Consider the following 16,949-nt stretch of genomic DNA (forward strand, 5'->3'; position numbering starts at 1 on the left):
TTTAGTCCAGTCATTCGTGTAGATTGGGTGGCCATCAAAGACAGCAGGATCAGACGGCTGCAGATTAAAACGTAAACAGCTGTTGGACATTTCTGCTCACTGGCTCCATCTCACTCTGGGCTCACTGGCAAATTCTAATATAAGTGGCTTTTATAAAGTTTGCCTGTTGACGATAGGGGGCGTGGTGACTTCTGAACCTTTTGTTCTCTCATGTTTTAAACAAAAAGATAGAAATTGACCCTCTTTAAACCACAGGCGAAGAACATGATCAAATGTATAAGGCCTATAGACTACTTGTTAGTTTGGGAAATAAATTGCTGACCCATTCCAACTGGTGGGAGGAATTCGTAGAAGCCGATGACAGAGCACACAGAGTCAGGACAACTTTGTACCGGGGGCGCCCGGGGTGATGGGCCCCTCCCGTCCCGCTCAGGCTCTTTCTCATGGCCCCTCGACAATGGCATGTTTGGTAGCTGCCTGTCGTCATTGCTTAATTAGGCGAGGAGTTGATTAATTTGCACTAATTGACGGCTAATTTAAGAACTAGTGGCACATTGGATTGACATTTTGTCCGAACAGAAGCTACGTGAGGTCATCACGTTTGTGCAGGTTGTAGTCTCAAGGGCAGACAGTAAACAAAGCCATAAAACACACGTCTCACTCTATTAGAAACATATCATTTAATGTTTCAGTTTTAAGACAGCCGTGTGCCACAAAAGTGACCTAAACAAACCCTACGCTATATGACCCTCTCAGTGCAGTGCACAGACAGGGGCTGGTGTCATTTCAGTGCGTTATTGATCCAGTCTTTAGGACAGCCTCCTGCCCACAGGCCTACAGCTTTGCCATGTGTGTCATGGACATAGGCCTGATTTTTTAACAACAGGGTCAAACCAAATAAAGTACCTGGGAAACCAAACTTGGCACTGGTGTCCCCACGGGGTGGACCAAGATGGCGCACGGGTGTCAGGCCCGCAGACGAGGAAGGAGGCTCTGACTGCCCGGGTCCTGTGAATGGGGAGGATGATTAGGGGCTTATTAGGGGCCTGTGGAGAAGTGTAACCTGTTGGAGTGAGCGACCGGCGACATCTCCAACTGGGAACAGTCCAGTGCTTTGTCTTAACTAATCACAGCGGATGGCTTTCTTTTGTTTCCGATTCTCCATGCCTGTCTGATTCTCTTTTTGCCTGACCGCTAGCTCCAACAACGGCAAAGTGTGCTAATTAGAAAAGAAATGGTCCTAGTAATTATGTCAACTAATCAGGGGCGATAACAATGTAGATTGTACAATATTATTTTTACGTAATGTTTTGTGTAGAGGACCATGCTTCCCTCTGCTCATTAGGGCTACACACGTGCGCATACACGTAACAGACTGCTCTGTGTGCGCACATGTGCGCATAGATTCTACTCTGTGTGCGCACATGTGCGCATAGATTCTGCTGTGTGCGCACATGTGCGCATAGATTCTGCTGTGTGCGCACATGTGCGCATAGATTCTGCTCTGTGTGCGCACATGTGCGCATAGATTCTGCTCTGTGTGCAGGCAGAGAAGAGGCACAAAATAACTTCATAAGAATCACACAGGACAAAAACATAAAACAGCATCTTTATTGATAAAATGTTATGAAACAACTTTAAATGTAACATTTAAATAAATATGACACGTTAAATAGCCTACTCATAAATGAAGGGTATTTTATTATTTTGTTGTAAAACTATTGACATGGAGAACATGTGAGGGATCTAAAAACTTCATGGGTCTATCTGAAGTACACTGTTGATTGTCACTTCTTGGGCCTCTCCAGGATGTTGAGGAACTTGCCCCTGGTCATTTCTCTGGCTGTAAAACAGAAAACAGATCATGTAAAAGGCTTTGTCAGGACATGACAAAGTTGGTCGTACCCAGATAAAAATCCATACTTAAACTAGTATCAAGACAGCATACTATTGATACACTAGAAGAAAATCATCACTGTTGTATTGAATTCAGTATCGAGTATCAAACCTTTTCCTTAGTATTGAAATTGAGTTTGAAATGTTAGTATGGTGTCATCACTGTGACAAAGAGGCTGGTTTTCATTAAGTCGACTCTCAGGTGAAGATGAGTTGAATAAAATCCTGCACATTTGCCTGCAGAAGCCTTGAGCTGAGGGCTTTAGAAATGCGGAGCATGTTTTTAATATCTGTAGTGTCACACTGAGTCATTTATACAAACATCTGCACATTCAACTCTCCCTCATAGTCAAGTGACTGTCTGAGAAGTGCCTCTTGCTGTGACCCACCAAATGAGACAACAGGAATGAAAACAAAGACATGTGATCAATTGTCACCCATTGATCAACAAATTTAGTAAATAAGCTAGAAAAATATAGATTTGTGGTAAATTATTAAAAAAAGATAAACATTAATTTTGAACAGAAATAATTATAATTTATATTTGTGTAAAATACGATTTAGATATTAAAGATGTGCTATCCTGTTACACTTGTAGATTGTAGTCAAACTCATTGCATAACTGTTCAAGTCATTTTTTGGCCAAATTGAGTTTTCCCTCCTTCTATCCAGCCCCAGCTGCATCTGGAGGTGCCATTGGCTGCATCCTCAGGCCAATCACAAAGAAAAAAAAAAAAAATCACAAACTGCCCGTCATCTTATTGACCTGAGCAATTTATGTTTGTATTTTCCCGAAAACCTTGAAAAACGACTCAGGCAATTGTATGTACGAGGCTAACGTGTTTATTTTTTGTCCTGAATAATAAGACGATGTAAAAATTGCAAAAGAATAATCCCAACACTGTACCAATGCTCTTTCTTCTGTCATAGTCAAACACAAACATGCATAAATAAAAGATTACATTTAGACAGACCAGTACTTGATATATAAAGTGTCTTTCTCATCCTATAGCGGCCTCCTATGATCCAGTGAAAAGGAGGAGTGAGTGATCACGATGAGTTGCCCACAGTGGAATGATAACACTCGTCCCCTCTGCGCACCCATCACCGCGCTAAAGAAGGTGCTAATTGATTAGGGCTCCATTCGTTTTGAACTTTGCTGTCTCTTTGAATCACCCCAAACAAAGTCATTAAGGAGGCGGCTGGACACGCACGGAGGGGAGGAGATGTACGCAGAAATGATTCCCTGCAAATTGGATAGGGAAAAGCAATTACTGGCACAAAAAGCACCCAAGCCTAGTCTGGTGATGCCACTTCTTTAAGGCCGCTGTCCCGAGAATATTAGAAGGAAGTAGTTAATATTTTGTGATTTCTAACGCGCCGTGCGGTCTTCTCTCCTCTCTTTCCTCCCGAGACCCTTTGTCCATATGCGTTTTATTAATTATGGTTTCATTTAGCCTCCTACTGCTCACATCCTCGCAGCCGAAGACAATTAAAACGCAATCTATTTACAATGGGAGGGTCCAATCAAAACAGATAAATTAGAAGGGTTTACTTTATCAATAAAATGATTTAGCATAAATATGGATATGAACAAAACAGCTATACAATTTCTTCAAGTCAGACAATAGGCTACTTTGTATTTCACTACAATACTGTGTGTGATGTGCAAATTAATGCTAATACATTTAATCAGATATTCATTACCAGATGGGGACAGGGAGCTTCAAGTGTGGAAAGCTACACTACACTCAGATAGTTCCCTAGACACATACACACACATGCGCACGCACTTCGTCATACAACATGGGAGATCAATACTGATTAGAGGAACTTAGAGATTTGTTTAGTTGATTAGAAAGGTCAATTACTAATTTTGCACTAAGTTAATCAGCATCTTGTTACGATGGTCATCCATTTTAAATGACACCTTATGGATTCGCTGGACCGTCCGCTTGCTGTGTTGATTTGTTCCTCTCCAATTATCGTTTGGTCTTAACTAGGCTCCAGTGTGTCAAAGTGTCACGCATAATGTCCTCAGGCAAGCATACAGCCATGACACGCACTATATAAGCATCACTTATGTCTTAATTGAAATCCATTTTACACAATCAGGTTTGGGGTGAGGAGAATTGACGCACACACATGCTAATGAAAGGGTGGATCAAAACAGCCCAGTTCACCTGCCAAAAAAAGTGGAGGCATTTAAGAATGTCACTTTTAGTTTAGCAATTTGCAAATATTGGAGATATAATGTCTATACACAGAACTAATGACCCCGCCTCCACTGGGTCTAAGCTAAAACCTGCTAGCCTCATAGTATAGATCTCCACAGGCATTTTCTGCAGATATCTCTCAATAACCAGTGTTAAGTAAAAGTTCATCCCTAATTTCAATCCACAAAAAAGACCAAATCTACTAAAATAAGAAAGAAGGGGCAACAGGTGTAGAACTGGTTCAAAGTATGTGACATTTAAAAAGTAGGACCAGCTAAGAAGCAACACAACTATCTTCTTAAGTAGGACTGTGTGCAATTAATAAAATGTAGAACTGATCAAGATTCAGTCATTTCTAATTTTTAGTGATCAGTTTGGATCATTTTAAAGGAGAGGTCTACAGCCAAAGCATCTGGTTTGGAGAAGAGTTCAGACTTCAGAGGAACAAAGTGAAATTTTCTTGTATTGAAAGGGAATGCTAAAAAAAAGTTTGTATTTTTCATGTTCACCAAGTGGCATTTTCAATAAGAAAAAATAAAATTGAATAAACTGTGATAAATTAATATGAGGAAAGAAATCTTGACTCTATTCTTAAATCGAGCTGTAAAATCATTCAACTTGTTACAAGCCATGACCAAACAGAAATAATTTAGGCTATTATTGAGAGCAGTAAATAGGTTAATCTAAGTGTGCCCTCATTTAAACAGTATTAAGAAGCCAGCATTGTTGTGTGTAGCTCATCTCTAGAATGCCACACACTGGCATATCATTTCCATTTGGTAAATCCCAGGCGTCGCGAGGGTAACATCTTACTTTTCTCTCATTTATGGCTTGTGCTGTGGGTGTCATTGTTAGTGCCCAAATCCCCTGTGTATAAAATGAGTGTAATCATCACTCCAGCCCCTCCCCTCTCCCTCTCCCTGGATGGCACGCGTCCTGCAGCTCTGAGTCCCTCAGAGCCGCACAGACAGATGACCGGCGGGGTTAACTGGAGTCCTGGCCCCAGCCCTGACTGCCTCACTTCACTTTCATTAAGAGTTAAGAGGACTTATCTGACCCACGCTGGCCATCTCCGAATGCTGCCGCGCTATTACAGGCTGTAAGCTTTATTTAATGGGTTTAATATCCACTTTCGCTGCCCTCATCTCGGGGGACAAGAGAGACACTCAGGGAAGATGACACACACAAACGCTCTACCGCACACGCAGCCCCTCCCACGTGACACCCCCGCCTCGCCGCGCCTACACCCGACGCTCATGTTTGTGTTCAAAATTCAATTACCCACTTATTGATACTTCACAGGGATATTTAAGATGCAGACATGAGCTGTGATTTCCCCAGAGAGCCACTGCTTCCTCTTTATGTCCCAGCCGAGAAGGCCCGCCCCCCCCTCCTTTTCGCCTGGCTGACGCGCACACGCATGCACCCACCAAAACAAACACATGGGCCCCTCCCACGCCTGCCCCAGCTCAAGCCTGTTCAAGAGGTGTCCTTATTAATAGGCAATCAGTCAAAAATCATTCATTAAAAAGCCTAAAAGGTTTTACACCCGTGCTATGATTAGCCGGGAAAGAAAATCCAATGAATTCCTAATGCCTTTATGGAAATGAGGTGTCATTTCCGATCTGCTCAGAGAGGCAGCAGGCAGCACAACTGAAGGATGGTGTGAGAGTGTGCGTGTGTGTGTGTGTGTGTGCGGCTGAGGCTGCCTCATAGCTGTCTGCCTCTACACTGATCCCTGTTTATGATATGAACATGCTCAGCTTAAGCTTGCCATGACATGAAATGTTAAGAAAAACGTGTATGCAACTGTGACGGATTCAAGAAACCCAACATCACAACTGCATCTCAGTATCTCAGTGATTGTAGCCCCCAAAGCACTGAAGTCTGAAGAAGTCATTGAAATGAACTATGACTAAAAGCAAAAGGTACGACTGGAGCTGTGCGAGGGGAGCACACACAGAGGAGGAGGTTGTGTCTTGGCTCTGCTGAGGATGCTCACACTGTTCCTCATTCAGAAACTGTCAGCGCAGACACTTCATAACCGCCCGCCTCCCGCTCAGCCCGCCCTGATGGATTGATGGAGGCACATTAGCACCAGTGGGGCGCGCTGAATGCAATCATATTCAGCATGGGCACGGCTCTAATAGGCTGGAGATTGATCCCGGGGCAAGGGAGGGGGAGGCGAGCGCAAGGCCCATTAGGAGCTGTCAGGGCTGGTCGACCTTCAGGCTCACCTTCAGGCACAAGCAACAGGGTCAGTGTGGGGATACAGAGAGTGGACACAACAGGTGGTGAAGTGGTGAATTCACTCTCACAGGCTCTCTCAGGCTCTACATGCTGGACCTTCTGTCATTTAAAAAAGTATAAGTCAAGTACAGCAGAATGTTTGTAGTGATACAGACTATAGACATAGATTAGCCCAGATACTAAAAAAACCCAAAACAAGCGTAATTGTACAAAACAACCACACACTATAAAAAATAATTCACTTTGTGCTGGGGTTTTACTTTGTGCAATACCATGGGCACTCCATCCACTTCCTGACACATTGGACACATCTAAATTGCCACATCAACAAAAGTAAAGACTTGCATTACCTGATAAACTGGCCATGTCCAAAGAACTAGACAAGCTGTGGCAGAGCATTTATTATTGCAAGACTAAAATGGCCTAAAACGTATCCAGACGAGTGTTGTCATGATACAAACATTTCAAACTCGATTTCACTATTATGGAATAGAGTCAAAAGTCAAAACCAATTCTGATACTGCGATGATAATAAAAAACACTCAGTTGTCCAGATATGTTCCATAGTGGTCCATAGATGTATACTAGTCCATGCGGTTTTATATTTGTTCTGATACAGCTCAAGAAGCTATTCAGGGAAGTTTCAATTCGGTCCTGTGAATGTGCCATATTTTCTGGACTATAAGTTGCACATTTATGCATAGTTTGGCCGGGGGATCTGACTTATACCCAGATGCGACTTATATGTGAAATTATTAAAATTTATAATTTCATCTTTACTGTCAAACTGACAACTGTGCGAGGGCACTCGAGCCTTGTACCAGTATGATAGCCACACGGATGAGGCGCTTCATCCACTTACAGAGCAGGCGGAGTTGTTCAGAAGCGACACAGGATGAAGAATTCAGTGGATTTAGTGATTTGGAGTGAGATCCAGAGTAAGCTTGTTTTTTATGCTTTAGCTATCTGATTAACTTAATATCTTACGTTAACATAACAGACACTTATTCAGTTTGTTGTCTAATCTTCATGTAGTTGAATAAATATGTGCAAATGTTGATTATACACATTACAGTTCACTTGTTTGACCAATAGATGGAGCTGGTGTATTTGTAATACCTGTAAGAAAATTTACTTTTATACATTTCATATTTAATTTCTCCTTATTTATTTCCCCTTCATTTATAAGACCACAAAGGTGATCATTTTTCATTTGAAACAATATTTTAAATGTTTAGTATCATAAGTCTAGTTTCAGGTCTTGAAAACTACTTTGTTTTCCAGTTCAGCCTTTTACACTAATGTGAAGTCTTACCCAACAGAGCACTATTTAAGAAACTATTGAAAAGTAAAATATAAAGTTCTTGGTTCACCGTTTTGTTTACTAGCAGGCCAAAGTGGTATGTACAGTATTGTTCAAAATAATAGCAGTACAATGTGACTAACCAGAATAATCCAGGTTTTTAGTATATTTTTATTTCTACATGGCAAACAAGTTACCAGTAGGTCCAGATTCTCAGAAAACAAACAAGACCCAGCATTCATGATATGCACACCCTTAAGGCTGTGCCACTGGGCAACTAGTCGAAAGGAGTGTGTTCAAAAAAATAGCAGTGTAGCATCCAATCAGTGAGGTCATCAATTTTGTGAAAAAAAAAACAACAACAAAAAAACAGGTGTGAATCAGGTGGCCCCAATTTAAGGATGAAGCCAGCACTTGTTGAACATGCATTTGAGAAAAATGGGTCGTTCAAGACATTGTTCAGAAGAACAGCGTACTTTGATTAAAAAGTTGATTGGAGAGGGGAAAATCTTTAAAGAGATGCAAAAAATTATAGGCTGTTCAGCTAAAATGATCTCCAATGCCTTAAAATGGAGAGCAAAACCAGAGAGACGTGGAAGAAAACGAAAGACAACCATCAAAATGGATCGAAGAATAATCAGAATGACAAAGGCTCAGCCAATGATCAGCTCCAGGATGATCAAAGACAGTCTGGAGTTACCTGTAAGTGCTGTGACAGTTAGAAGACATTTGTGTGAAGCTAATCTATGTTCAAGAATCCCCCGCAAAGTTCCTCTGTTAAAAAAAGGCATGTGGAGATGCGGTTACAATTTGCCAAAGAACACATCAACTGGCCTAAAGAGAAATGGAGGAACATTTTGTGGACTGATGAGAGTAAAATTGTTCTTTTGGGGTCCAAGGGCCACAGACAGTGTGTGAGATGACCCTCAAACTCTGAATTGAAACCACAGTACACAGTGAAGACAGTGAAGCACGGTGGTGCAAGCATTATGATATGGGCATGTTTCTCCTACTACGGTGTTGGGTCTATTTATCGCATACCAGGGATCACGGATCAGTTTGCATATGTCAGAATACTTGAAGAGGTCATGTTGCCTTATGCAGAAGAGGACGTGCCCTTGAAATGGGTGTTTCAACAAGGCAATGACCTCAAACACACAAGTAAACGAGCAAAGTCTTGGTTCCAAACCAACAAAATTAATGTTAGGGAATGGCCAGCCCAATCCCTGGACCTTAATCCAATCAAGAACTTGTGGGGTGATGTGGAAAATGCTGTTTATGAAGCAAAACCATGAAATGTAAATGAATTGTGGAATGTTGTTAAAGAATCATGGAGTGGAATAACAGCTGAAAGGTGCCACAAGTTGGTTGACTCCAAAAACTGTGATCATACAACTAAATATTAGTGTAGTGATTCACAGGATTTCTAAATCCTACAAACAAAAATGTTTCTACAAAATAATTTTGAGTTTGTACAGTCAATGGCAGACACTGCTATTTTTTTGAACACACCCCTTTCGACTAGTTGCCCAGTGGCACAGCCTTAAGGGCGTGCATATCATCAATGTTTGGTCTTGTTTGTTTTCTGAGATTTTACTGCACCTACTGGTAACTTGTTTGCCATGTAGAAATAAACAATATATTAAAAACCTAGATTATTCTGGTTATTCACATTGTACTGCTATTGTTTTGAACAAGACTGTATATTTTCCATGCGTTCATATGCAATATTGTGTGTATATGTAATATGAGCCAGAGCTTATGTTATATTTTATGCGTTTGCAAGTAAGTAAACATTAGCGAAAAGAACTCTCGTGTCGCTCGTGTTTGTGGACAAGTCGGCATATGTTACGTTAGTGTAGCGTATCTGATTAACTGTTAATATCTTACGTAAACATACCAGACACGCATTCAGCACGTTAGCGTGCTGTACTGCTATTCAGCCCGTTGTTCTATTTTATTGTTATTATAACTTGCCTTTAAAGATAAAATGTCTGTTCTTGGTCTTGGATTTTGTAAAATAAATTTCCCCAAAAAATGCAACTTATGTTATGTTTTTTCTTCATTATTACACATTTTTTTTATACACTTACGATATATATGTAGTTAGGGATAAGATAATAAACAGTAATATCGTTTATTGTGATAAAAAGGTCAACAATAAACGTTTGTGGGACATTTTATTTAATGGTTATAATCGTCAGAGATAATCACCATTATGTCACCAGATGTGCAGAAAAAAGCTACTTCTCCATACTGTTCTTCTAGATCATTGACGTTTTGACTTATAACAAAGTACAATTCTATAATAGTTTAAATATAGAACCTGTTCAATACTAAAATTATAATTATTCATATCTATAATTTTTATTTTTAAACAGTCAATAATTATCGTGATGCAATGGATAAACACAATTATTTTGGCCATGACAATTGTGACACCAGATTTCAATATCATCCCACGCCTAGTTGTAGTATCGATTAGTATTTGATTTTTTGATAATTTTGACAACCCTAATCCAGGTGGATTAGTGGCACTTAATCCACTGGTCACCATAGATCATCCATTGCATAACTACACTGGCATTGCTTGACAAAACCAATCACTTAAAATGGAGAAAACTACTTCATATTTGGCACACCATCATAATATTATTTATGTGGAAAAAATACAATTATATTACAGTTCACATTTTTTGCTAAATCTAAAGATCTCCTAATTTAATCAGCCAAATATTGCTTCAACTCGTAATTAGTGACGAAATCCATTTGAAGAAAAGGACAGCAACAAAGCTAACACCACAATGACTTTGACACATTTAAGAGTGCTGCACTAGCCGCGTCAGCACCTCTCCTAATTACTAACATGTCATCTCAGTGCAAGTGTTAAATATCGGCCCCTAGCCTTGAGTCCTCATGTGTGATGGAGCACAGTCAACATGTTACCAGTGGCCGGGGCCCCACAGAGCATCCCAGAGGAACACTCAGCTTTCAATTACCTTCAATAACAGCACTTATCAGCTCGCCCCCCTCCTCTGGGACTGGAGACTTGATGCCCCAACCCAGCGGCCCGCGACAGGGGCATTCATCACGGGACGGGGGAACAGCTGGGGCCCCGTGAAGAGGCACGCGTCAGGCCCCTGGGGGACTACAACAGGCCAGCATCACACAGCCATCATCACAGAGTATCAGTGCTAGTGCTGAGGTTCAGATGACAGGACGACATTCTACAGGCCTAAACTGTTTAATTGAAACAGGGAAGTGACAGTGGTTAAGATAGTGGTTTTGTAGCGTGGTTGGTAAGGCTGGAAAAATGTATACAAATATCTGATTGGGATTTTTCTAAAACAAAATTGTGAGTTATCAGGACACACATTAAAAGCACATTACCTCTTTCTTATTGATTAATATTCAACTCACAGAACTAGTGGCTGGATAAATGGTATTGATGAATCTTGTCATTAGTTTAGGTGATATAATTTTCATATGTAAAACCGCTAACCTTTGTAGAACTCTCTGGTTTCTGAGAGGTGTGAACAAGGAAAACTATTACTACGTGATAACTAGGATGCTCAGAATGCATAAGCTAAGTAAGGAATAACTTTGGACTACTGCAAACCTTTTAAAATGAACTAGCCCTGTTTTTCATGCTTGACTTAGGTACAGCGCCTTTAACCTTATGTCTTAAAGTCCTGTCAAGAGACAACAATCACATCTTTGAGGCTGAATGACATCACTTTCTGAAGCTATTGTGAAAAAATATCTTCTCTCTGGTTTATTCCTAAAGACAGAGAAGACGTTGAACTATGCGTCAGTTTTTGTTTCATGTGGATAGAGAGCTATAAACCAGGTCAACTCATTTGAAATCTGACAGATAAAGAGCAAATTCCACCATAGAAAACGGACCTGTCTCCAGCTCAGTGTTAAACTACTATATGGATTCCCGAGTGCTTGTGTGAAGTCTGTGCCGATAAATATTGTATCGACTTATCGTTCAATATATGTTACATAGAACTGTTATTTTTAGAGGGTAATATTTACCATGGATAATTTTTCTTTGCACTAGTGGGGACATTTTGGTAATTTTTCTGCGCTATGATTATATTTGAGCTGTAGAGGGCTGAATTATAAACTTCTGTGACTCACTATAGATACAAACTTATTGCAGTATTTATTTTAACAATATGGTACATTTAGAGTTGTTTTTGGGGGGATAATTTTGCTTTAGGATTTGGGATCATTGTATATAATCTATATTTACTTCAGCAAAATATCACATTTTAAACTATGTTATTGTGATAGGTCTACATTTGAATGCAACCTACTGAGACAGTATTTGGTAGTTTTCAGATTTGAGAATGTGATGGTCATACTCTCAGGAGGGAGGCAAGTGCCAGTTTTCTCTATTAATTACAATGTACTTTGCTATGGAATATCCAAAAGGTAAAATCACTTGTTGAACCTAGTCATTTATATGACTTACTACACTCGAATTGAGTTAAGATTCAGATTTTTGATGTAATACAGTGAGTTTTAATTTTAGCTGCCCCTCATCTTTATGTATATACAACAATGGAACCATATCCAGATCTACTTGTCCTACAGCCAAGAAAATGAAATCTTTCCACACTATCTCTTTGATGGCCTGTAGCAGGTATAATGTTGTAACTGCAGTAGTGGAAGGATGACTTTTCACTACTTGATTGTGCTGTGCCCATTAAGCGCCCTGCTCTTTAATGGCCCACATGTTGGAGGGGGGAGGGGCAGTAAATCGTAAGTGTTCCTATCCCTGCCCCCCGTGTTGCACCTTCACAGGGCCCGTTTATGGCACCCGGAGAAGAGTGCACAAACATGATGAAAAAGTAGCTGAGATTTACAAGGCCTCCCCTGACAGCCGGGAAAAGAGGGAAAATTAAAGCGGAGAGCATTAAACAGGCACCCATTACACGGCTCCTCCAGCACCTATAATAACCGTCATTGTGTCCTATCGCTGAGGGGACATGACCGGACTGCCAAGCCTCGCTGCTCCAGCTATATGACAGCATACCTCAAGATGACATGGAGACGATGAAGAGGAAGGTAGATATGTGCTTAAGTCTAAAGTGAAAGAGTTGATGCACAATCACTACATGAGGATTGGGACAAAACTGGAACTAAACCCAGGTCTATACCTAGACTAGGCCAGGGCTAAATCAGGATTTCAATGGGATCAAACCAAATCCAGATGAGGACTCAAACTGGGCTCAAACCAGGGCCAAACCAGGAGTGAATGTCAAAAAGGCAACGTTTTTTCCAAATTAGATGCAAAGTTGAATATATTGACTATTAAAAACATTTTTTCAATTTTGATACCAAGAGAAAGACACAATACTACTACTAATAACAATTTTGATACTATACTGATAAACAAATTAATAACACTTCATGCCATATTACTGTGTGATTTCATAGTAATTCTAATCTGACCTTTAAAAAAATATTCAGGGAATGTCAAACTTTGTTCTATTTATGTGTTTATTTTCAATACTTTAATTTATTTTCGATACAAATTTTAGTATTGGTACTTTTGACAACCCTACTACATTATTCAGTCTTCTGAAATAATTTTTGGGCACCTTAGCATAGATAATGTTAAGAGTTAGTCAGATCAGAGATCTATTCATACAAATTTGCAAAGACTTTCCTTCAGAGTGAAGCCATTTAAATCAGATTAAACGCCATAGCCGTTGTACAGTATAATAAAGTACTTGACTGTGTCACCTTTAGGCTCATTGTCACAATTAGACATGGGATGATATTGAAATGTGGTGTCGCGATTATCAAGGCCAATATAATTGTGATTAATTATTATATCACAGTAATTCTTAAAGTTGCTGACAAAAAATGTTATGGATATGAATAATTATAATTTTAATATTATGAACAGGTTCCATATTTAAACAACTCTTATATTCAATTGAATTCAAGTTTATTTCTATAGCACAATTAAAACAACTTCAACGGACCAAAGTGCTTCACATAAAAGTCCACACAAAACAAATAATAAAACAGACAATACAATGCATAGGAAGTCTAGTCAGTCTGGATTTGAACTGTCAAAGACTGAGAGGATGTGTAGAATTGTAATTTGTTATAAGTGAAAACAACAATGATTTAGAAGAAATCATTATGGACAACAGAGATCAACCGATATGTATGATGCCAATAGCGATTGTTTAGAATCCAGAGTAACCAATGGCCGATAAACTCAGCCGATATTTTTGGGTTTATATGTAGGGTCGATTTTTATTATTTTCCTCAGATTATGTCATTGAATTTTACTACAAACTCAGCCACAGCCCTTTTTTTACCACAAAACTTTTAAAGAGCCATGTATCACATTTAGTGCAGCTGTCTCTTCGTATTAAAGTGTTAAAATAACTTTTTTGTATTTTTTAGGCAACAAATTGACCAAAACAAAATATTAGCCTGTGCTGGAGATTTAATATCGCTATATCGCTATCAATAGCTAATACACCAAAAAGTTTAAAATATCAGCTTGATATATCAGTCAACCGATATATTTCTAATGCAGAAGCGCTTTTTTTTCTGCACATTCTGGTGATATAGAGGTGGTTATCTTTGTTGGTGATTATCACAATTATATAAAATGGCCCACAAACAACTATTGCCTTTTCTTTTTATCACAATAAAATATATTATCGTTTATTGTCCCATTCCTAGTCACAATGAAGGTAATTTTCATAACAAGAAATTGTATGGTAGCATGCTTAGTTACCTGGATCACACCTGCACAGAACTGTCTATCTACAGATAACTACATTTTTCTGGATAAATGATATTTACAGATTAATCAGAAACTAAAATAAATTAAATCCACCTGTTTATCAGACAAGAAGGACAAAAGAGCATCAGTGGACTCAGTTCATTCACCTTTTACACACTTAGGTAGTCATTCAAAAGAAAACAGTTAAATCTCATGTTGTTATTAGTCTGGAAATATATGTAGACTCTAGAAAACTACATACCCATTTTTACTCTTAGGGAAATCAGAGCACTTAGCTGCACCTCGCTAATCCACACTCCAGCAGGATTATGACAATGGAGGCAGTGGGGAATGGATTAAAAACTAGATTTGGCATCCATCAAATGCTTGAGCTCTTGTTTAGGCGTGTCTGTCCTGGTTTCCAACATTTTGCAGTTCAGCAGGATTTTCAACACTTCAAAATAATTTTAAAGCTAATAGAAAATGGAGGTTTTACTAATACAAGGTAATTTCTTCCTTTCATAAATGAAACAATACAATAGGCCCTCAACTGCAGCACATTCAAGAGGATAGCATTTTACAAGCCTCAAGCATGAGCTCCATCTTGTGGTAGTCATGGTTTATTACATTTGTGGTCAATCTATTTCCATATGCTAATAATATCTCTTGTTCGTTTGGAAATTGAGGTTAAACTGTTAAAATCTAGTTAAGATACATCATGGGACAAAAACAGATTGTTTTTCTGAGTGCTCAAATTGCATACTTACATTCTTCTAAGCCGAGTTGGTAGGCGAGATTCTGCAGTCCTTTGACCTTCTCCATCAAATTAGCTGTTGTCAGACTGCCCAGTTCTAGACACACAGGTAGAGGGGATGTTGGGAGGATAGTATAAGTAAAATATATTGACTGTATTTAACCAAAAGTGTTAATTTTCGGAAATAATGCATGTATGTTACCTTTTAGCATTTCAATGTCCTCATTTTCCAGTTCAGCCATCCACTTGGGAGGGGAATTAGTAATAGACTATGAAATAAAGAATAATATGTAATAATATATAAAATATATTATATTAATATAATATCCCAGTAATAAAGTGTCCTAGTAAACTTGACTTACATTTTTACAGGAAGCAGCAAATTCAACAACTCCGGGCACTGCAACAAAAGATTATGTCCACTATAACATAAAAATAGAACATTTAATAATAAACAAAGGCAAATAGTATACATACATTGTTCAGGCCATAGGTCTGGTGACGCTCTGTCCAGCTTCTCAAAACTCAACAGAGAGCTCTCAAAGTCCTCACCTACAGACACACAAAGATGGGTGAACCACTCTGAAAACATCCCACAGGTTAATTCTGTTTAGCTTATTGTATGCATTATGATAAGATGCGTATTGTTATATGAGCAACCCAGAATATATAAAGGTGCAGTGCTGAACTGTCTTACATTTCTGATGGAGGGTCTTCCACCCACTTGTTTCCATGGAGAAATTATTTCTTTGGCTGGAATGTTCCGCAATATAGCACATTATCCATTTCCAGGGAGGCAAGCCTGATTTCTGTGCGAGGCAAGCAGGTGATGCCACTAGGCCAAGTTACATGTCAGATCTGTAACCATCTCCCACACACAGTAAGAATGTATGTGTTTTTTTTAAGGTTTTCTTTTCTTTTAGCTATAAAAGCATCTATAATTGGAAAAAAGTAAGACAGATCAATGTCATACTGTGAAACAGTCTAGGCAAAGAATGTACATCTCCATGGAGACAAGCAGGTGGAGGACACCCCAACAGAAAAGTTGAGCACCTTTAATGTAGTGTAAATGTGTGAAGTTAAGTATTTCACTATGATCAATGTCTCGATGGAGTACTGTGTATGTATATGTGCTGCAGAGCCCTACTGGCAGGCCCTGGATTTTCATGCATTACTAGTTCCACAGACAAGTGAAACCAAATGTAGTCCTAGCCACTAGCTAGAGATAACTGTGCAGTAAAAAACAAATAAACAAACTGTTCTGTCACAACACGTAGGCCACGTTACACAGTTATTACAACATTATCCGTTTAACTACAGTCTCCACAACAGACTTCCACTGGTAAACGATTACTTTATTGTGCAACTTGTCAACCAAGCACATTAATGCGAAAAACATTTTTTTTAAGCCACTTCAATAACACCAAAAGAGAATGCCACAGTGAGATTAAGGCTACATACAACACATGGATTTAGGACACGGGTGAGGCTCTACTGTCGCCCTGTGCTGTGCTTCGGCGTACTCTTGGTAGAGACAAAACATTCAGGCGAGTGGAACCTTTAGCCACCGGAAAGCCACGTTTAGTCAAAGTAAAGCGCTATGATTGGACCTCGGATGGTAAATCAGAGAAACCCGATTGTCACCGGGCACCCAATGTCATTACAAATCTTAAAACAACATTTTATCCACAGCATAGCAGAGTAAGGAATTAGAATTTACCTCCATTTGGAGACGCCATCTTCACAATAAACACGTGACATGAG

General features: G+C 39.3%; 1 protein-coding gene across 1 annotated transcript; it reads right to left on the reverse strand.

Moving 5' to 3' along the window:
• Positions 1–1,696: 1,696 nt before the first annotated feature.
• On the reverse strand, positions 1,697–16,946 carry lin52 (lin-52 DREAM MuvB core complex component). Its single transcript, XM_033988510.2, has 6 exons — positions 16,906–16,946; positions 15,663–15,737; positions 15,548–15,585; positions 15,388–15,454; positions 15,199–15,282; positions 1,697–1,843 (listed from the first exon to the last, which is right to left on the reverse strand). Exons 1-6 carry the CDS (start codon positions 16,922–16,924, stop codon positions 1,788–1,790), a joined length of 339 nt encoding a protein of 112 aa, XP_033844401.1. The 5' UTR covers positions 16,925–16,946; the 3' UTR covers positions 1,697–1,787.
• Positions 16,947–16,949: the final 3 nt, after the last annotated feature.

This window comes from Periophthalmus magnuspinnatus, chromosome 22 (genome assembly GCF_009829125.3).
Source record: "Periophthalmus magnuspinnatus isolate fPerMag1 chromosome 22, fPerMag1.2.pri, whole genome shotgun sequence".
In the NCBI taxonomy this organism is placed as follows: Eukaryota; Metazoa; Chordata; class Actinopteri; order Gobiiformes; family Gobiidae; genus Periophthalmus; species Periophthalmus magnuspinnatus.